Raw genomic sequence first — 22,540 nt, 5'->3', positions numbered from 1 at the left:
TCATCATGTTTAATAACGACAAAACCGTGAACACTACAAAATACAAAATAACAAATGTGGCAAAACCGAAACAGTCCTATCTGGTGCATAGAACACAAAGACAGAAGACAACCACCCACAAACCCCAACACAAAACAGGCTACCTAAATATGGTTCCCAATCAGAGACAATGACTAACACCTGCCTCTGATTGAGAACCATATCAGGCCAAACATGGAAACGTGAAAACTAGACACACAACATAGAATGCCCACTCAGCTCACGTCCTGACCAACACTAAAACAAAGAAAACACAAAAGAACTATGGTCAGAACGTGACAATGGCACACTTTTCCACTAATTTATGTGAATTTTTAAAGTTGGCATTTTAGCCAACATTATTGGGTTTTTGCTGACTCAGTAGTGTAAATCGTTTGATAACATGCTTTGTTATTCTTATTCATGGCTTCGCATCCGGAGAATGCATTCCATCGTGAAATTGTAGCATTTAGCATCAACATATTGGATACAAATCTGTCATTCATCACAGGAAGTCTGTTGACTGTGATGTCAGTCAGTAACATTTGTATCATCATGGGGTCTTGTGCCCTCTGCTGGTATAATATGATTGCATGAACTCTGAGTATAGGAATTCAACACAATTAATTGTATCAACACAATTGTTTGCTCTGATGTCTTAAGTTCAACTGAGTGCTGGCTATGCTGCCTTATCAGGCTATTTGGTAAGTCTACATATTATAATTAAGTCCAAAACATGAAAAACAAGACTACTTTTAGTTACTTTGTACAGCATAGAAGCGTTTGCATAGGACCAAGTTATTTAAATCAAGCCTGGATGCTTCATGGATAATTTTATGACAAGGTAATCTCAGGTGTAGACACCATAGTGTAGACAGCTACTATCTCATAAGTGTCTGGCTATCAGAAGGTCCGAGCTTGCTACGAATGCAGCATCAGAGACCACTCTATAGATAGTATAGGGTAGCGTAGGCGCCTATGAGCCAGACACCTATGAGATAGTGAATAGCAGATGGTCCCAACGTGCTTCAAATGCAGCATCATAGACAGGGGCTATCAAATATGTGATGTTGCAGCGAGTGGCAGGCTCCTGGCAGCAATGTTTACGAGCCAAATGAGATGGTGCAACTGCTGTGTGTGTCTTCTGTATTTGTATATGAGATGCACACTACATTACGGTAGTCATGAAATAAAGAACACTTCGATATTGTAACAGCACAAACTTGTATTTTTGTCATTGAATTCCACATGTTCAGTAGATTTGGTAATGTTCACAATTTAACATTTTGACACCATATTCCCTTTTTGTTATATTACACAAACTACTGCATAATAGTTGTTGTATTCTCACAATTGAAAAACAAAGTAAAAATCTATGTAAACCAAGTCAACAGTACTTTGCAGAACAGTGTTTGGTGGATGCATAATAAAAAAAAGAACAAAAATAAAACGATTAAATAAATTCCAAAAACAAGCAACACTTGGGGTCTTTTTCTAAAATTACAATACCTTCATGACAACGCAAACCTTATTGGTCGGTTTGGAAACACTAGGTTGCCATCTAAGCAAAGAATAAAAACATCAGCTCAAAAATACTCTTATAGTACTTTTTTTTTTTTTACTTTGGTGCCATCTCTGATACAAGATTTCTCACCACAAATGCAATAAATCCACTAATTCAGTTCCATACTACCTAGAAATAGCAGTGAGGACAAACTGACCCGACACTTTCCAAATGAACCTGAGGTACTAAACCTTTAAAAATAATAAATATATTAATCATCAAGTACGGAATTTCTATTTGTATTGTATTGCTTTATAATAAAGAAAGTTACAGCTTTTTTTCCTTTTTGTTTTGCAAGCCTGGAGTCAATACAACGCAATCCACACATTAAACATATATAACTAAAATGTATTTACAGTTTGTTTCATAGAAAGGAAGACCGTATTGGAAAGGAGGAGGACAGTTTACAGAGGGGGATCTCTGGATACTACTGAGAACTCACAGCCATGTGGTATAGAAAATGATATTGAAAATGTATGCTGAACTGCAAGGTACTCAAGTTCCCGATGATCCGATACTGTTGTTATTGTAATCGTTACTACAGTAGTATTATTTTATTATTAGTGTTACACAATTATCATTATCGTCCTACATTAGCTGCCACATTAGCTGACTCAGTGAAGTATAAATTTGACCTCTTCATCTACTGAGGATGATTGAAAGACTGATCTACCTGTATGACTGTTTCGCACTCATCCGTGCTCTAGTAAAGGCCATTGAAACAACCATTGGTCAACAACATAGGAAAGTCGACTCGTAAACATAATGAAAGGCTTAAGGAAGATAGTGGTTTCGATCACATACAATTAGTAATATATTCTCTCATTTAGATGGAAACGTGCTATGTATAACCTATGTTATTGTACAGGATGTGTGATAGTATGATTTCTCTTTTTAATCTTATCTCACTTGTGCAGTCTCATTTAGCCTATTTCAAGTCATATGTAGGCAAGTATTGCCTCTGATGTAACATGCACACTGCAATTCATTATTTCTCCCAAATATTTGAAACAAGATAATTGAAACGGATGTAAACGGTGAGCGATGGTGACACACTGCAGCTATAGTATGCTCTGCTTTTGTGGCTTCAGCCTTTTTCCATGCAAACTAGCATTCATCTTAACTGCTATTAGTGAGTGTATTTGTACGTATCTGAGGGGCTAGTAGGAGCTGTGAAGTTCTGTCTAAATGGGCTAAAGGGGGGTGACAATGAAATTAATTAAACAATAAATAAATGGATCCAGAGAAAATATACAACATTGATCTTAAATTTTTGATACATCTTCATTTATACTAAAAGAAAAATACATTTTTTTAAATGTATACCATAGATATCTTGTACTGCACATTATTTACATAAACATTTAAAACAAAAATAAATAAAGATGTGTCTGTGTTTTTTAAACTTATGTATAATTTGTTCGTTATTCCTTACAGGTTTTTTTTATGTACGAAAAGCTTTAAAAAAGAAAGAGGTACCAGTATACAAAAATAAAGGCTGATTGGACAAAAATTTGAGACTGGAATAAGGAATGGTGTTGAAACGTCTATGTTGTTTCCTTTTTGGAGGCCAGGAAGAGTAGCCTCTGCCTCAGCAGCAGCTATTTGGGGATTCTAATAAATACACACAACAACAACAAAACAATGACTGATGTAAATTAAATATGTTTACCTATATTTCACACAGAGAGGAGGGAAAAGACCAGTATATATATGTACTAGGCTTCAATATCAACACAATTGTTTCCAAATTATTGACCTTTTTATGACAACACATAGTTTAATATGGCATTCCCATCGGTCCCCAACAAAGGCTGATATCAGAAAAGCATTAATCTGAGAGAAAAAAAGATAAACAATGATAAGGATTTGGGACACACTTTGGATAGAGAACTCCATCATGACCACAGTCAGGAGAAGAGTAAAGAGTTACTAGTTGTCACTGTCATCCGTTCTATTGGCCAACATGCAATCATTGGAAAATAAAATCGATGACCTACGAGCAAGATTAAACTACCAACGGGACATTAAAAATGGTAATATCTTATGTTTCACTGAGTCTTGGCTGAATGACGACATAAATAACATATAGCTGGCGGGTTATACACTGTATCGGCAGGATAGAACAGCAGCCTATGGTAAGACAAGGGGTGGCGAACTATGTATATTTGTAAACAACAGCTGGTGCACAATATCTAAGGAAGACTTAAGGTTTTGCTCACCTGAGGTAGAGTATCTCATGATAAGCTGTAGACCACACTATCTACCTAGAGAGTTTTCATCTGAATTTTTCATAGCTGTCTACATACTACCACAGACAAATGCTGGCACTAAGACCGCACTCAATGAGCTGTATACTGTCATAAGCAAACAGGAAAACGCTAATCCAGAGGCGGCGCAGCTAGTAGCCGGGGATTTTGATGCAGTGAAACTTAAATCCATTTGACCAAATTTCTACCAGCATGTTAAATGTGCGAGTACACCACATCAGTCACTGGCTTCATCAATAAGTGCATCGATGACGTCGTCCCCACAGTGACTGTGCGTACATACCCCAACCAGAAGCCATGGATTACAGGCAACATCCGCACTGAGCTGCCGCTTTCAAGGAGCGGGAAGCTTATAAGAAATCCCGCTATGCCCTCCGACGAACCATCAATCAGGCAAAGCGTCAATACAGGACTTAGATCGAATCGTACTACACCGGCTCTGACGCTCATCGGATGTGGCAGGGCTTGCAAACTATTACAGACTACAAAGGGAAGCACAGCCGAGAGCTGCCCAGTGACATGAGCCTACCAGACAAGCTAAATAACCTCTATGCTCGCTTCGAGGCAAGTAACACTGAAACATGCATGAGAGCATCAGCTGTTCCGGACGACTGTCTGATCACGCTCTCCGCAGCCGATGTGAGTAAGACCTTTAAACAGGTTAACATTCACAAGGCCGCAGGGACAGGCGGATTACAAAGACGTGTACTCAGAGCATGCACTGACCAACTGGCAAGTGTCTTCACTGACATTTTCAACCTCTCCCTGTCGGAGTCTGTAATACCAACATGTTTCAAGCAGACCACCATAGTCCCTGTGCCCAAGAACACTAAGGTAACCTGCCTAAATGACAACCGACCCGTAGTGCTCACGTTTGTAGCCATGAAGTGCTTTGAAAGGCTGGTCATGGCTCACATCAACACCATTATCCCAGAAACCCTAGACCCACTCCAATTTGCATACCGCCCTAACAGATCCACAGATGATGCAATCTCTATTGCACTCCACACTGCCCTTTCCCACCTGGACAAAAGGAACACCTATGTGAGAATGCTATTCATTGACTATAGCTCAGCGTTCAACACCATAGTGCTCTCAAAGCTCAACACTAAGCTAAGGGCCCTGGGACTAAACACCTCCCTCTGCAACTGGATCCTGGACTTCCTGATGGACCGCCCCCAGGTGGTAAGGGTAGGTAACAACACATCTGCCACGCTGATCCTCAACACGGGAGCCTCTCAGGGGTGCGTGCTCAATCCCCTCCTGTACTCCCTTTTCACTCATGACTGCACGGCCAGGCACAACTCCAACACTATCATTAAGTTTGCCGATGACACAACAGTGGTAGGTCTGATCACTGACAACGACGAGACAGCCTATAGGGAGGAGATCAGAGACCTGGCCGTGTGGTGCCAGGACAACAACCTCTCCCTCAACGTGATCAAGACAAAGGAGATGATTGTGGACTACAGGAAAATGAGGACTGAGCACACCCCTATTCTCAGGGGCTGTAGTGGAGCAGGTTGAGAGTTTCAAGTTCCTTGGTGTCCACATCACCAACAAACTAACATGGTCCAAGCATACCAAGACAGTCGTGAACAGGGCACGACAAAACCTAGGCCCATTGGGAGACTGAAAAGATTTGGCATGGGTCCTCAGATCCTCAAAAGGTTCTACAGCTGCACCATTGAGAGCATCCTGACTGATTGCATCACTGCCTGGTATGGCAACTGCTCGGCCTGCGACCGCAAGGCACTACAGAGGGTAGTGCGTACGGCCCAGTACATCACTGGGGCCAAGCTTCCTGCCATCCAGGACCTCTATACCAGGCGGTGTCAGAGGCAGGCCCTAAAAATTGTCAAAGACTCCAGCCACCCTACTCATAGACTGTTCTCTCTGCAACCGCATAGCAAGCGGTACTGGAGTGTCAAGTCTAGTCTAGGTCCAAGAGGCTTCTAAACAGCTTCTACCCCAAAGCCATAATACCCCAGAACATCCAATCAAATAGCTATCCAGACTATTTGCATTGCCCCCCCCCCCCCCCCTTCTTTACGCTGCTGCTACTCTCTGTTATTATCTATATATATTCACTTTAATAACTCTACCTACATGTACATATTACCTTAATTACCTCGACTAACCGGTGTCCCCGCACATTGACTCTGTACCGGTACCCCCTGTATACAGCCTCGCTATTGTTATTTTACTGCTGCTCTTTAATTATTTGTTACTTTTATTTCTTATTCTTTTTTTAAAAGTTTTTTTTTTTACTGCATTGTTGGTTAAGGGCTTGTAAGTAAGCATTTACTATAAGGTCTTCACCCGTTTTAGGCGCATGATGACAAATACAATTTTATTTGATTTAGTTACCACAGCCACAAAGACCAAATTGGCTAATAAAATGTATGATTAAAAAAAAAGCTTTTTGGTCTTAATTTAAGGTTAGGGTTAAGCATAAGGTTAGCAGTGTGGTTAAGGTTAGGTTAAAAATCAGATTTGAAGAATTTACATTGTAGAAATAAGTGGGGTTTAGCCATATTTATGACTTTGTGTCTGTGGTAACTAGTGACAACCAGAGTAAAGGGTGCAGAGGGCACAAGAGGATCATGGGAAAAACAGAGTGAACTTCACCCGTATGGAGTGATAGGTTCATTCGGGGGGAGAAGGGTGAGTGGGGGTTGTGAGGGTGAGGGGACCTGAGGATGGGTTGATGTGGGGGGTGTTAAGCTTTAGCATGCACAGTCCTGTTGGGGGGCTGCGGGCTGCTCGGTAAGCTGGGGGCCTTGTTTGGCCCCTGTGATGGCCGGGTCGGCGGCGTCCAAGCTCTCAGACATCTTTTCGCAGATGATGTCCACCAACCGCTCGAACGTCTGCTTCACATTGATGTTGTCCTTGGCACTGGCCTCAAAGAACTCGAACCCTGGAACATGGTGTCAGAATTTGATAAACTACCTCCACCACATAATGTGGTGGAGGTAGTTTATCAAGCTAGCCTCATGTTTTATGTAATCTTGCCCATTGGCTTCTAAAGCTAATGTCTGGGATTAAGCTAAACAAGCTAACTTTGTATTGCCATTGTGTCATCCCTGTATGACATTTGGTGTCAGCGGTGAGATCTGTGTTCAACAGACAATTAGGCACAATTATTTTTGATTGTTTGCTTATGCCGCTGTTCCGGCATGCACTCTGGATAAAAGCAACTTCTACTAAGCGATTGCAACCAAAGTATACATGTTATTGTTTAGCTGACAACTCAGACGATATAATCAAATCATCAGATAAGTAGCAGCATTAACATCACCAGTATCATTGAATGTACCTCATGTAATATCCATACATAGCTAAAGTAGTTGTGGTGAGACCTGTGAGTTGGTGTTCTGTGATGTAAACTCACCCAAGTGTTCAGAGAGCTGCCTACCCCGGTCTGCTGCCACCACCCTCTCATCCTCCATGTCACACTTGTTTCCCACCAGCAGGACCTGCGCGTTGTCCCAAGAGTACGTCTTGATCTGGGTTGACCTGTGGCAGCCATACAAAATGGTTCACTATAAGAAAAGATAACACACACACTGATCCAGTGGTTTTGAGCAGGTGCGTGAGGGGCAAAGAGACCCAATGAAGACCTCAGGGTCTCAACATTGTTTTTAATAAACTACTATTAAGAGCATAGATCCAGTATGCAGTCTTCTTTGGTTTTCAGCAAACACACAGAAACAGAGATATGGTCCACTGTGGAGCCATAGATAACTTGGTGCACTGATTCACCTTTCAAGGGTTATCCAAAATGAGTTTGGAATACTGCAGCTTGCGATGCGTTCATTTTGGGTTATTGTGAGTAATAGTGTTTTTGCATAGGATTGGGGATAGTGATTAGGAGTGGAAAATGCCGCTTGGTGTCAACAGGGTCCCTGTTACAATCATGAATCTTAAACAAACTAGAAATATCTATGTGGCTCAAGTTCACTTGTTTTTATCTAGAAAAGGTCAACAAACTGTTATCACTCCATTGGTCTTTCTGAAGAAAAGGTTGACAAACCAATTGGACCTCCTAGAGTCAGGCCTGTACTGTATCAAGGAATACTGATCTATTTTTGTCCACCACTGTTTGTAGGCTACTATTAATTTGCCATATGGTCACATGACCACATTCCTGCGCAATCACTTACCAGTCCTGCACAGCGTTAAAGGACTCCTCATTCGTGATGTCATACATGAGGATGAAGCCCATGGCTCCGCGGTAGTAAGCGGTGGTGATAGTCCTGTACCTCTCCTGCCCTGCCGTATCCTAGAAACATGACACGCACACACACACACAGGTTGCATTACAATGAACACCACCGTTAAATTGATATGCACACCAATCATCTTGCACACCGATAACGACAGAACATTAAAACCTTCCGGTGATATCAAACAGTCTAGCGGCAGACTACTTTTGCTGCCAATTGATGATGATTGCACATCAGTAGCTTTTAGAGACCCTTTCGCATTTCCGCTGTGACTTGCCAAATTTCTATTCCCCTCCTTGGTTGGCGCGTCAGAAGGGGCAGATTGAGTTACGACCTAAGCTCTAATGAGTCAGGTGTGTTAGCTGGGGCTGGGGCAAAAGTGTTACACTAAACAGGTCCTCAAGGAATGGAGTTGCCCATCCCTGACCTAGGGGTATAATTACCAGATGAGCATTGCCATGGTTTTGGTAATGGTTACCAAAAGTGTTGTTTTTGGCAGGGGTCTTGTTACACGGACATATCAACCATATGAAAGGAGCCATCTCCAAATCTCACCCAGATCTGTAGCTTGATCCTCTTGTCGTTCCTGTAGATTGTCTTCACCTTGAAGTCGATACCCACCGTGCTGACGAAGGCCGGCGTGAAGGAGTCGTCAGCGTAGCGGAACAGAAAGCTGGTCTTGCCCACGCTGCTGTTTCCAATGATGAGGATCTTGAACATGTAGTCAAAGTTCTGGTCTGAGGACTCCTTCTGTCCATAGGTAGCTGTAGCTGAAGCCATCTGAAAGAGTAGAGAGAGTTTGTCAAACAACTGAAATTATCCCTTGTAATTGGAAATATCATGTTAACAGTTCCGATACTGATTCTTGGGGGATCACAGAGCAGTACTATTATTACATTGTGTTTCTATCATTGGAGGCTGCTGAGGGGAAAACGGCTCATAATAATGGCCAGAATGTAGCAAATGGAATGGCATCATACACTTGGAAACCATGTGTTTGTATTTGATACCATTCCACTGATTCCGCTCCAGTCATTACTACGAGCCTGTTCTCCACAATGAAGGTGCCACCATCCTTTGGTTTCTATAAATGGCCTCTGACACATCAAAAAGGCCTACTTCAAAAGTTATAACCTAGGATAAGCAGTGAAGGTCATGTTAGAAGTACAGATGAAATGATACAGAATGACAAATATCCACCCAATTGATTTAGCACCATCAAGGCCTGCTTAAGCCCTTGCCAAACACAACTATCATTAGTGGGAGAAGTACCTAATCGTTGTACTTCAGTAAAAGTAAAGGTATATTAATAGAAAAAGACTCAAGTAAAAGCGAAAGTCACCCAGTAAAATACTACTTGAGTAAAAGTCTAAAAGTATTTAGTTTTAAATATACTTAAGTATCAAAAGTAAATATCATTATTAAAATATTCTTAAAGTAAAGTAAATGTATAAATCATTTAAAATTCCTTATATTAAGCAAACCAGACGGCACATTTTTTTTACTGGGCAGACTCTAACACTTTACAAACTAAGCATTTTTGTTTCGTGAGTCTGCCTCACCAGAGGCAGTAGGGATGACCAGGGATGATCTCTTGATTGGTGCATGAGTTTAACAATTTTACTGTCCTGCTAAGCATTCAAAATGTAACGAGTACTTTTGGGTGTCAGAGAATACGTATGGAGTAAAAAATACATAATTTTCTTTAGGAATGTAGTGAAGTAAAAGTTGTCAAAAATTGAAATAGTAAATGAAAGTCCAGATACCCCAAAAAACTACTTATGTAGTACTTTAAAGTATTTTTCCTTAAGTACTTTACACCACTGACAACTAGTACAAAAAAGGGAGCAACCTCATCCATCACCAAGTGCAATTGGATTAGTATTAATCGATGAGAAACTAAACTCTGGAACATCGATAAACCAGAGGCACAAGAAGACTGCATTGCATCAAGAACCATTTCATCAGTTCCAATCAAATCAAATGTTATTTTTCACATGCTTCGTAAACAACAGGTGTAGACTAACTAACTTACTTACGGAGCCTTCCCAACAATGCAGAGAAGAAAAAAAAAAGTTGTCTAATAATAACACAAGGAATAAATACACAATGAGTAACGATAACTTGGCTATATACACAGCATACCAGTACCGAGCTGATGTGCAGGGGTACAAGGTAATTGAGGTAGATATGTACATATAGGTAGGGATAAAGGGACTAAGCAAAAGGGAGAGATAATAAACAGTAACAGCAGCGTATGTGATTAGTCAAAAGAGTTAGTGCAAAAAGGCTCAATGCAGCAATTCCGGGTAGCTATCAGTTAACTATTTAACAAACTATTTACCAGTATTATAGCTTGGGGGTGGAAGCTGTTCAGGGTCTTGTTTGTTCTAGCCTTGGTGCATCAGTACCGCTTGCTGTGCGGTAGCAGAGAGAACAGTCTATTACTTGGGTGGCTGGAGTCTTTGACAATTTTTAGAACTTTCCTCTGATACTGCCTGGTATAGAGGTCCTGGATGGCAGGGAGCTAGGCCCCAGTGATGTACCGGCCAGTATGCAAAACCCTCTGTAGCGCCTTGAGGTCGGACGCCATGCAGTTGCCATACCAAGCGATGATGCAGCCAGTCAAGATGCTCTCAATAGTGCAGCTGTATAACTTTTTGAGGTTCTGAAGGCCCATGTCGAATCTTTCCGGCCAACTGAGGGGAAAGAGGTGTTGTTGTGCCCTCTTCACGATTGTGTTGATGTGTGTGGACCATAATAGTTCCTTAGTGATGTGGACACAGAGGAACTTGAACCTCTCGACCTGCTCCACAACAGCCCTGTCGATATGGATGCTGGCGTGCTCAGCCCTCCTTTTCCTGTAGTCCACGATCAGCTCCTTTGTCTTGCTGAAGTTGAGAGGTTGTTGTCCTGGCACCACACTGCCAAGTCTCTGACCACCTCCCCATAGGCTGTCTCATCATCGTCGGTGGTCAGGCCTACCACCGTCATGTCATCTACAAACTTAATGATGGTGTTGGAGTCGTGCACGGCCACGCAGTTGTGGGTGAACAGGGAGTACAGGAGGGGACTAAGCATGCACCCCTGAGGGGCCCACATGGGTGCGGAGCGTCAGGAAGTCCAGGATCCAGTTGCAGAGGGAGGTGTTTAATCCCAGGGTCCTTAGCTTAGTGATGAGTTTGGAGGGCACTTAGCTTAGTGATGAGTTTGGATGGCACAATGGTGTTGAACGCTGAGCTGTAGTCAATGAACAGCATTCTAACGCAGGTGTTCCTTTTGTCTTGGTGGGAAAGGGAAGTGTGGTGTGTAATAGAGATTACATCATCTGTGGATCTGTTGGGGTGGTATGCAAATTGGAGTGGATCCAGGGTGTCTGGGATGATGGTGTTGATGTGAGCCATAAACAGCCTTTCAAAGCATTTCATGGCTACAGATGTGAGGGCTGTGGGGCGATATTAATTTAGACAGGTTACCTTGGTGTTCTTGGGCACAGGGACTATGGTCGTCTGCTTGAAACATACAGGTATTACAGACTGGGTCAGGGAGACGTTGAAAATGTCAATGAAGACACTTGCCGGATGGTCAGCGCATGCTCGGAGTGCGCGTCCTGGTAATCCGTCTGGCCCTTAGGCCTTGTGTATGTTAACCTGTTTAAAGGTCTTACTCACATTGGCTGCAGAGAGCGTAATCACACAGTCGTCCAGAAAAGCTGGTGCTCTCATGCATAGTTCAGTGTAGCTTTCCTCGATGCGTGCATACAAGGTATTTAGCTCGTCTGGTTGGCTCACGTCACTGAACAGCTCGTAGCTGGGTTTCTCTTTGTAATCTGTGATAGTTTGCAAGCCCTGCCACATCCGAGGTGCGTCAGAGCTGGTGTAGTAGAATTACATCTTGTTCCTGTATTTACGCTTTGCCTGTTTGATGGTTTGTCGGAGGGCGTGGTGGAATTTCTTATAAGCGTCTGGATTAGTGTCCCGCTCCTTGAAAGCGGCAGCGCTAGCCTTTAACTCAGTGCAGATGTTGTCTATAATCCATGGCTTCTGGTTGGGACATGTACGTACGTAGGTTACTGTGGGGACAATGTCGTTGATGCATTTATTAATGAAGCCAGTGACTGATGTGGTAAACTCCTCAATGCCATTGGATGAATCCCGGAACATATTCCAGTCTGTGCTAGCGAAACAGTCCTGTAGCGTCATTCCGCTTCATCAAACCACTTCCGTATTGAGCGCGTAACTGGTACCTCCTGTTTTTGCTTGTAAGCAGGAAACAGGAGGATAGAGTTATGTGTGTGGAGTGAAGGTGATCTAGAGTTTTTCCCCCTCTAGTTGCACAGGTGACATACTGGTAGAAACAGATTTCAGTTTCCCTGCATTAAAGTCACTGGCCACTAGGAGCGCCGCCTCTGGGTGAGCATTTTCTTGTTTGCTTATGGCCCTATACAGTTTATGCCAGCATCGGTTCAATGTGACAACAAGATATTCCTTGGCGAGGAAATAGTCTACTGACGATTCTCTGGCACCTGACCGGTATCAAAGCTTTTTACACAAAGTAGAACATTCGGAACTCCCTGATACTTACAACACCTATTTAATGATGGGTTGCTGGTTTTACATACCAATCATTCTGTCTCTCAAAAGATGTGAGCCATTGTCTATAATTTAGTCAGCTCTCAACAGTGCATTCTAGAAAGATAGAGAAGCCTGTGCCACATGCAACAAAAATTACTTCAAATGAATGTGACTGGGGCAGACGGATTGACTGACAGGTCACTCCTCCTCTCAGGACATCTTCCCTGTGGTAGAACAGTAGTGGGACTGTGATTGGTCATATCTGAGCAGAAGGTTACTCTGTAAGAACTTTTGTCAGGGTCACTTCTAATCTTTAGGGCAGCCCATCAGGAGTCGAGGTCCCTAAGGCTCTGTCTATATTTGGACTGCTATCTCTACTTGGCTGCTGCATTGGAGCACTAAAACTCCCTGGGATAACGTGTAAACAAGACATGCCCAGTATAATAGGTGGTCCGACAGGTGGTCCGACTTTAATAATGGAACATGTTATTTTTCATGAGTCATGATTCTATTTTTTACACAAGACCCTTGAGCTGCTGGTAATAGTACTCGATTTGGATCTAAGTACCTAATAAAGACTTCACATTCATCATACTTGCCATGTGTAAAATTTGATACAAGTTACAGGGAAACAGGCAAAGGACAAGAAGAACGTCCTGCACATTCTTCTTCCCTGTTTCGCTGTATCAGGGCGAGCACACTGCACATTTTTAACCTTAGTGCACCTGTCCCCATAATGTCATTAAAACAAAAAGGCAATAATACTCTTGTTTTGAAGATCTACTGAGGCACTGTTCATATTCAACAAGGGTCTCATGGAAAACGGATTCAGCTTTTCAACACAGGATTCTTGTAATGAAAAAAGAAGGAAGCACAAATAAGGTCAATAGCAAAAGCATGCCAGGTATTTACATGCAACCTGATCAATACTGCCAACACAAAATACATTCTAAATAAGTATTGATAAATAAACTGACAAAATGGACTATCCAACCTTCAGTATAATACATCACAAATGGCCGGAACCTGACAGGTTCTGGTTTAAATGTAATCCCTGACAGGTTCTGGTTTAAATGTAATCCCTGACAGGTTCTGGTTTAAGTGTAATCCCTGACAGGTTCTGGTTCAAGTGTAATCCCTGACAGGTTCTGGTTCAAGTGTAATCCCTGACAGGTTCTGGTTTAAGTATAATCCCTGACATGTTCTGGTTTAAATGTAATCCCTGACAGATTCTGGTTTAAATGTAATCCCTGACAGATTCTGGTTTAAATGTAATCCCTGACAGGTTCTGGTTTAAGTGTAATCCCTGACATGTTCTGGTTTAAATGTAATCCCTGACAGATTCTGGTTTAAATGTAATCCCTGACAGGTTCTGGTTCAAGTGTAATCCCTGACAGGTTCTGGTTTAAATGTAATCCCTGACAGGTTCTGGTTTAAGTGTAATCCCTGACAGGTTCTGGTTCAAGTGTAATCCCTGACAGGTTCTGGTTTAAGTGTAATCCCTGACTGGTTCTGGTTCAAGTGTAATCCCTGACTGGTTCTGGTTCAAGTGTAATCCCTGACAGGATCTGGTTCAAGTGTAATCCCTGACTGGTTCTGGTTTAAGTATAATCCCTGACAGGTTCTGGTTTAAGTGTAATCCCTGACATGTTCTGGTTTAAATGTAATCCCTAACAGATTCTGGTTTAAATGTAATCCCTGACAGGTTCTGGTTCAAGTGTAATCCCTGACAGGTTCTGGTTTAAATGTAATCCCTGACAGGTTCTGGTTCAAGTGTAATCCCTGACAGGTTCTGGTTGAAGTATATCAGTAAAATTCAATGTCTGCTTACATTTTAGTCATTTAGCAGACGCTCATATCCAGAGCGATTTACACGTGTAATTAAGGTTAAGTGCCTTGCTCAAGGGCATATCGACAGATTTTTCACCTCGTCGGTTTAGGGATTAGGACTAGCAACCTTTCGGTTACTGGCCCAACGCTCTTAGGCTACCTGCTTCTAGTCGTGATGACTAAGGTTTCTCTAAGCTTTCTCTGATGATAGATGGCTGTGTGCCTCTGCCTTACTTGAAGTCCAGTGTGACTTTATATACAAATACTGTTTGTCTCAAATAACACTTTTAGCTTTGAACACCTTGGTTATGAGTGAAACAAGCTTGTGTTTGGACTTGTAGACTGAACACTAGTGTCCCCAACATTCAAGCCATGTGGTTTTTACTTTTATTTCTGAGAAACATGATTTGGATGACAGGATGATAGGCCTAGACCTAACAGTAGGCCATCATTTCTCGATCTTACAAAGGCCTTATTGGAGGTGTGTAAACCCAATCATCGTTATTGAAGCCTGTCTTTCAAGAGATTAAGCAATTAGTCTAAATGTAATTAACAAATGCTTTCTAAACAACTATTGACTGAAATATGCTTCTTGCAATGTCATGCCAGGACGTAATGCTCCCTAGACTCCCTATGCCTTTCTAAGGACACAAGTCTGGCTGGCCAGAAGAACTAATCACACAACTTGGACACAAAAAGATGATATTCATCATGATGATCGTACTGTATGTTAGATGAGAGATGCAGATTCAAAATAACTCCAACCAACACCATTAATCATATACTTTCAACCTCTAGCAACTGAGGACAGGAAGAGGAGTAGCTGTCCGACCAAAGATGATCATGTTTGTACCTACATGGTTTGTTCCCTTGTCTTTGAGAACACAGAGCGACCCGTGTCCGACGGGAAGAGGAGTATCTGTGGCATCAACTTGTGTCACTTGTCTTATCAGCCTGTAACGGCAGTCCTCCTCCTCTTCATCTGAAGAGGAGGAGTATTGAGGGAACCAATGCGCAGCGTAGTGAAATGACATATTTTATTAACGAAAACACAAACTTGACTAAACTAACAAAAACAACAAACGGTGTAGACAGACCTAAACGACGAACTTACATAAAACAAGAAGAACGCACGAATAGGAAACATAGACTACACAAACCGAACAAACCGTAAACAGTCCCGCGTGGTGTACAGACACAGACACGGAAGACAATCACCCACAACGAACACTGTGACAACGCCTACCTAAATATGACTCTTAATTAGAGGAACGCCAAACACCTGCCTCTAATTAAGAGCCATACCAGGCAACCCAAAACCAACACAGAAACAGAAAACATAGAATGCCCACCCAACCTCACGTCCTGACCAACTAACACACATAACAAACTAACAGAAATAGGTCAGGAACGTGACATAACCCCCCCCATAAGGTGCGAACACCGGGCGCACCAGCACAAAGTCTAGGGGAGGGTCTGGGTGGGCATCTGACCACGGTGGTGGCTCAGGCTCCGGGCGAGGTCCCCACCCCACCATAATCAATCCTAGCCTCCCTCTCCCCCTACAAATGTCCACCCTCAATTTACCCCCACAAAATCCTCTTAGTAACATCAATGACATGAACAGCACCGGGACAGAGAGATTGATCAAGACCGAGGGATAGCACAAGACAGAGGGATAGATCAGAATAAAGAGGTAGATCAAGATAGAGAGGGAGATCAGGATAGAGGGGCAGTTCTGGGTATATAGCCGTTTCTGGCTGAAGGGCAGCTCATGGCTGACTGACGGATCTGGACACTCATGGCTGGCTGACGGCTCTCGACGCTCATGGCAGGCTGACGGCTCTCGACGCTCATGGCTGGCTGACGGCTCTCGACGCTCATGGCTGGCTGACGGCTCTCGACGCTCATGGCAGGCTGACGGCTCTCGACGCTCATGGCAGGCTGACGGCTCTCGACGCTCATGGCAGGCTGACGGCTCTCGACGCTCATGGCAGGCTGACGGCTCTCGACGCTCATGGCAGGCTGACGGCTCTGGCTGCTCATGGCTCGCTGGCGGCTCTGGCAGATCCTGTCTGGCTGGCGGCTCTGGCAGATCCTGTCTGGCTGGCGGCTCTGGCAGATCCTGTCTGGTTGGCGGCTCTGGCAGATCCTGTCTGGTTGGCGGCTCTGGCAGATCCTGTCTGGTTGGCGGCTCTGGCAGATCCTGTCTGACGGATGGCTCTAGCGGCTCCTGTCTGGCGGGCGGCTCTAGCGGCTCCTGTCTGGCGGACGGCTCTGTAGGCTCATGGCAGACGGGCGGCTTTGCAGGCTCATGGCAGACGGGCGGCTTTGCAGGCTCATGGCAGACGGATGGCTCAGACGGCGCTGGGGAGACGGATGGCTCAGATGGCGCTGGGGAGACGGATGGCTCAGATGGCGCTGGGGAGACGGATGGCTCAGATGGCGCTGGGGAGACGGATGGCTCTGGCCGGATAAGGCGCACTGTAGACCTGGTGCGTGGTGCCGGAACTGGAGGCACCGGGCTAAGGACACGCACCTTCATACTAGTGCGGGGAGCAGGGACAGGGCACACTGGACTCTCAAAGCCCACTCTATACCTGGTGCGTGGTACCGGCACTGGTGACACCGGGCTGAGGGCAAGCACATCAGGATTAGTAGGGGGAGAAGAAACAGTGTGTACAGGGCTCTGGAGACGCACAGGAGGCTTAGTGCGTGGTGCCGGAACTGGAGGCACCGAACTGGATATACGCACTACAGGGAGAGTGCGTGGAGGAGGAACAGGGCTCAGGAGACGCACTGGTAGCCTAGTGCGTAGTGTAGGCACTGTAGGTACTAGGCTGGGGCGGGGAGGTGGCACCGGAAATACCGGACCGTGGAGGCGTACTGGCTCTCTTGAGCATTGAGCCTGCCCAACCTTACCTGGTTGAATGCTCCCGGTCGCCCGACCAGTGCGGGGAGGTGGAATAACCCGCACCGGCCTATGTAGGCGAACCGGGGAAACCATGCATAAGGCAGGTGCCATGTATGCCGGCCCGAGGAGACGCACTGGAGACCAGACGCGTTGAGCCGGCCTCATGACACCTGGCTCAATACCCAATCTAGCCCTACCAGTGCGGGGAGGTGGAATAACCCGCACTGGGCTATGCACTCGTACAGGAGACACCGTGCGCTCTACTGCGTAACACGGCGCCTGCCCGTACTCCCGCTCTCCACGGTAAGCCTGGGAAGTGGGCACAGGTCTCCTACCTGCCCTTGGCCCACTACCTCTTAGCACCCCCCCAAGAAATTTTTGGGTGTTACTCACGGGCTTTTTGGGCTTCCGTGCAAGACGCGTTCCCACATAACTCCGGTTCCTCTCTCTCTTTTCCTCCACTCTCCGAGCTGCCTCCAGCTGTTCCCATGGACGGTGATTCACTTTAGCCCATGGTCCTTCTCCGTTAAATATTTGCTCCCAACTCCACAAGTCCTGTATACTTTCCCGTTGCTCAAAATTACTCTGCTTGGTTCTGGATTCTTGGTGGGTGATTCTGTAACGGCAGTCCTCCTCCTCTTCATCTGAAGAGGAGGAGTATTGAGGGAACCAAGGCGCAGCGTAGTGAAATGACATATTTTATTAACGAAAACACGAACTTGACTAAACTAACAAAAACAACAAACGGTGTAGACAGACCTAAACGACGAACTTACATAAAACAAGAAGAACGCACGAATAGGAAACATAGACTACACAAACCGAACAAACCGTAAACAGTCCCGCGTGGTGCACAGACACGGAAGACAATCACCCACAACGAACACTGTGACAACGCCTACCTAAATATGACTCTTAATTAGAGGAACGCCAAACACCTGCCTCTAATTAAGAGCCATACCAGGCAACCCAAAACCAACACAGAAACAGAAAACATAGAATGCCCACCCAACCTCACGTCCTGACCAACTAACACACATAACAAACTAACAGAAATAGGTCAGGAACGTGACACAGCCTAAAGAGATTGACAACATAACAAAAGATGTGTACAACTGGGATGATGCTCTGTGGCTACTCTGTGCTGTACTCCACTCAATATTTATTTTTGTTTGAACTACATTGCTTGTAATGACTATACGCTGTCTTCTTATAATATGTACCATATTATATTTGTTAATTTTTGTATATGCGAGTTAAGTTGTTTTTTGTCCTCTAAATTTGGGATTCCATTAAACACTACAATGAATGTTAATGTTTGTCTCTGTCTTTTCGTATTGGAAAATAATAAACAGATTATAAAAAATAAAAAAAAGTTGTGTAATGTCAGCCGGGCCTAGACTGTGTCGGTGCACTGAGTCAAACACCATTGATTAGTCTTTTGGATAGGTTCCCGGTGGCAGGTCGTTAATCCCATTTTATTCCAGGATGATCCCAGAAAACCTGAGAGTCAGACCTGAGCCTGTATTCATATACCGTCTCAGAGTAGGTGTGCTGATCTATGATCAGGTCCTCCTTGTCCATGTAATCTTATTCATTACTCTTACTCTGAGACTCTTTATGAATACAGGCCCTGATCCAAACACCTTGAGATTAGGCAAGCTAATGAGAAAGGCAGCTGCAGTTTACATCAACTTAATCTGGCCCAAACTAAACAAAACAAGATTTTAGTGAAAGAAAATTGGGCAGTGCTATACATTACATGGGCATTATTCCAGGATAACTAGAAGGGAATAACTTCTGTGAGTTAGTCACGTTAAGTACAGGCTGTTAGCACTTATTTTCTTACATTAAAATAAAGCACCTAGCGTGTAAAAATCCTCTATCATCGGTTGCAACACTCACTACCGAGTTCCAAACTGCCTCTGGAAGCAAAGGAAATGGGTTCCCATGACTGAACAGTCACACACAAGCCTAAGATCACCATGTGCAATGCCAAGCGTCGGCTGGAGTGGTGTAAAACTCGCCACCATTGGACTCTGGATTAGTGGAAACGGGTTCTCTGCAGTGATGAATCACACTTCACTATCTGGCAGTCCAATGGACAAATCTGGCTCTGGTAGGTGCCAGGAGAACGCTACCTGCCCGAATGCATAGTGCCAACTGTAAAGTTTGGTGGAGGAGGAATAATGGTCTGGGGCTGTATTTCATGGTTCAGGCTAGGCCCCTTAGTTCTAATGAAGGGAAATCTTAATGCTACAGCACACAATGACATGCTACACGATTCTGTGCTTCCAACTTTGTGGCAATAGTTTGGCGAAGGCCCTTTCCTGTTTCAGCATGACAATGGCCCTGTGCACAAAGCGAGGTCCATACAGGAATATTTTGTCGAGATCGTGTGTAAGAACTTGACTAGCCTGCACAGAGCCCTGACATCAACCCCATCGAACACCTTTGGGATGAATTGGAACGCCTACTGCGAGCTGAGCTTAATCGCCCAACATCAGTGCCCGACCTCAATAATGCTCTTGTGGCTGAATGGAAGCAAGTGTCGCTCAGAAATGTTCCAACTTCTGGGACTGCTTTCCACTAGATGGGTGGAGGCTGTTATAGCAGCATATCAATGCCCATGATTTTGGAATGAGATGTCGACGAGCAGGTGTACACATACTTTTGGTCATGTAGTGTTTATATAAAAAAGTGGTTCTGATGAGGCCTATGTAATGTGAGGCAATACATAATCGACTTAAATGTTAGGACTTTAGAATGTCCATAATATTTTTATAACCCGTCTACTAAAAACACTTAATCTATTGAAGTAAGATACTTTAATTGATTTTCCCAGCTAGGCAGCCTGAAGAAGAAGCCATTGTGCTTAAGCGGCATTAAACATTTATTTTCCAAACGTGTATCATACCCCAGGTGACCCAATTTTACAAGAGCTATAAAGAGTTGCTTGGTTGATCTAATTGGTAACACACTGTAGCTATCCCCCTAATTTGCAGGTGGTCTGCAAATTATTTTGGATTTATTTTATTTTGATTACATTTATTTTCTTCCTAAATGAATAACATTTGGGAGTATTAATGGTATTATAAGCAATTTTACATTACTTTTCATGATACAAATTGTTCATAATTATAAACCTTTAATTTGTTACATTCACTGCAAAAATGTTCTACATTTAATCTCCAAGATAATGCGAATGGTGGTCCTCGGGACGGAAAAGGTTGGGGACCCCTGCTCTACAGTCAACATATTGCTCAAACTAAGAAATTATACTCCACAACAGACACACACAGCAGACATTTCCAAGCCAACTCCCTGCATTCTGCTTCAAGAATGAGTTGAATTAATGAAACAAAAAGTGATGCTTCATTACTTGGGTATTGGAAAACTAAGCATAAAAGGGAAATAAAATTTAAATTGACAGTGGACTGAATCAAATCACATGATAATTCATAGTGAGACACAAACCAGGGTACCAAAACATACTGATAGAAGATTGTCTAAGATGGCATTTTCCCCCATCCAATTACATTTCTCCTTTTCTAAGAAGAAAAGGAGCTAAATATAGCATACGCTCCCTCTTTTTAGAGCAGAAGATATTATGAACCTGCCAGAATCACAATGTAAGCCTGCAATTAAAAGAGTGGAACTGGGAGTTGTTTTTCTTTTCATGGGATGGGAGGAAACAAAAATGGATGCAATGTAATCTAATGGATATTGTAGGACAGGCAATTGTGGGCACTTAAAACATTAAAGATTCCTTAAGACTTTTTCTGGGATGCCTTTCCCACAGAGAGTCCAGCAATAACATTGGAGTATAATCTATTTAAAGAATGTACAAGGGAAATGCTCACACCAATTTAGACATGCCTGTATATAATATTGCCATGGGACTCAATAAATCATATTTGCAATAATATAGCCCTCCTGAAACATTGAATAGGCCAGCCACATCATATCTGTCATACAATCTGTATAGTAGGCCTAGTAGCCTAAATGCTCACAGTTTTCTTATCATATAGTGTAGTATATCTACTTTCTGGCATTCAATTTATGATTATTTCAAATGGTCCCAATCTAACATGCAAAATGCTCAAGTAGCCTGTTTTAAATCAGTATTTCTTATTAACTGTCAAATTTAACATAGCCTGCAGTCCTATGTTGACAATTCATATAAAATGTAGAAAAAATATATACATTTCATCATCATCATCATCCGAAAGCTCAACAACGGTGACTTGGGTGAGTGAGCTGTCCTAAGATAACATTCAATAGGTAACTGACAAAGAGGCCCTCACCGCTGCTTGCTGATGTGGTCTCATTCACACACACAGCATTATGATTCTCTCTATAGGTTTTATGCTGTCAAAGCCGTGGTTATATGAAGACATCAAGGATTTAAATAGTCTACGAAAGAACATCGTAATGCCATTAAGCCTGTACGATCAAAGACGACCATGTTCGTTCCTGCATGGTTCGTTCCCTTTCTGAGCACAGAGCGACCCGTGTCGTACCTATCTACATCGAATTGGATTTTCCATATGGCATGCTTTATATCAATTCACGTAAATTATACATTGTTTCCTTGATGTAAGAATTCCCTCGCACTACAAATTAAGGATACAGATACAATATCGAGAACCAGACATGGTACTGTAACCGCTGGGCTTTTTAGGAATTTCGACAGGTCGTCTTGTACTACGGATGCTTTTATTTTCTAGGCTTTAAGTGTCATGCATTACGGCATAATTGTAAGCAACCCATATGGAATATTATATTTCTATGCTACTGCAATTAGCGTTACATTTCTCTCTAAAGCAAGCATATTATGTCACATTAAGGAAATAGTTCCTCCTTTATTCTATTTTGTCAGCTATTTCCACATGAAATCCTTAACACACGTAACTCTACACCAGGTATGATGATATAATGTTAACGGAGAATAACATAATTTCCTTACCTTTAAATATTTATTTTAGACTCTTATTACACCAATGCACCACCGCGTCTAGCACCCGCAGAAACACCGACGTTATATGACTGACTGACAGTTGACGACTGAGGTGGGCAGGACCTCAATTTTGGTGTGGGTTGATTGATATTTCAAGCCACTAATCCTGGACCACGTTCGC

At 43.3% G+C, this 22,540-nt stretch overlaps 1 protein-coding gene across 1 annotated transcript; it reads right to left on the bottom strand.

Annotated features, from left to right (window-relative positions):
- Window positions 1-1,223: 1,223 nt before the first annotated feature.
- LOC129867376 (ras-related protein Rab-3A) lies at window positions 1,224-22,478 on the bottom strand. The gene is made up of 5 exons (XM_055940735.1): window positions 22,369-22,478; window positions 8,637-8,861; window positions 8,019-8,137; window positions 7,247-7,371; window positions 1,224-6,772 (listed from the first exon to the last, which is right to left on the bottom strand). Exons 2-5 carry the CDS (start codon window positions 8,859-8,861, stop codon window positions 6,582-6,584), a joined length of 660 nt encoding a protein of 219 aa, XP_055796710.1. The 5' UTR covers window positions 22,369-22,478; the 3' UTR covers window positions 1,224-6,581.
- Between the last annotated feature and the right edge of the window lie 62 nt (window positions 22,479-22,540).

The sequence above is a fragment of the Salvelinus fontinalis genome, chromosome 12 (genome assembly GCF_029448725.1).
Source record: "Salvelinus fontinalis isolate EN_2023a chromosome 12, ASM2944872v1, whole genome shotgun sequence".
NCBI lineage: Eukaryota > Metazoa > Chordata > Actinopteri > Salmoniformes > Salmonidae > Salvelinus > Salvelinus fontinalis.
The sequence above is the reverse complement of the archived record's forward strand: the minus strand, read 5'-3'. Positions and strand labels throughout refer to the sequence as shown.

What these genes read in the sequence shown, in the direction of transcription:
- LOC129867376 (XM_055940735.1), bottom strand. Translation starts at nt 8,861, where the DNA reads ATGGCTTCAGCTACAGCTACCTATGGACAGAAGGAGTCCTCAGACCAG. An exon ending in GGATCAAGCTACAGATCTGG is followed by an intron (nt 8,138 to 8,636) that starts GTGAGATTTGGA and finishes TCATGTTTCTAG; the next exon opens with GATACGGCAGGGCAGGAGAG. An exon ending in TTTAACGCTGTGCAGGACTG is followed by an intron (nt 7,372 to 8,018) that starts GTAAGTGATTGC and finishes TGGCTGCCACAG; the next exon opens with GTCAACCCAGATCAAGACGT.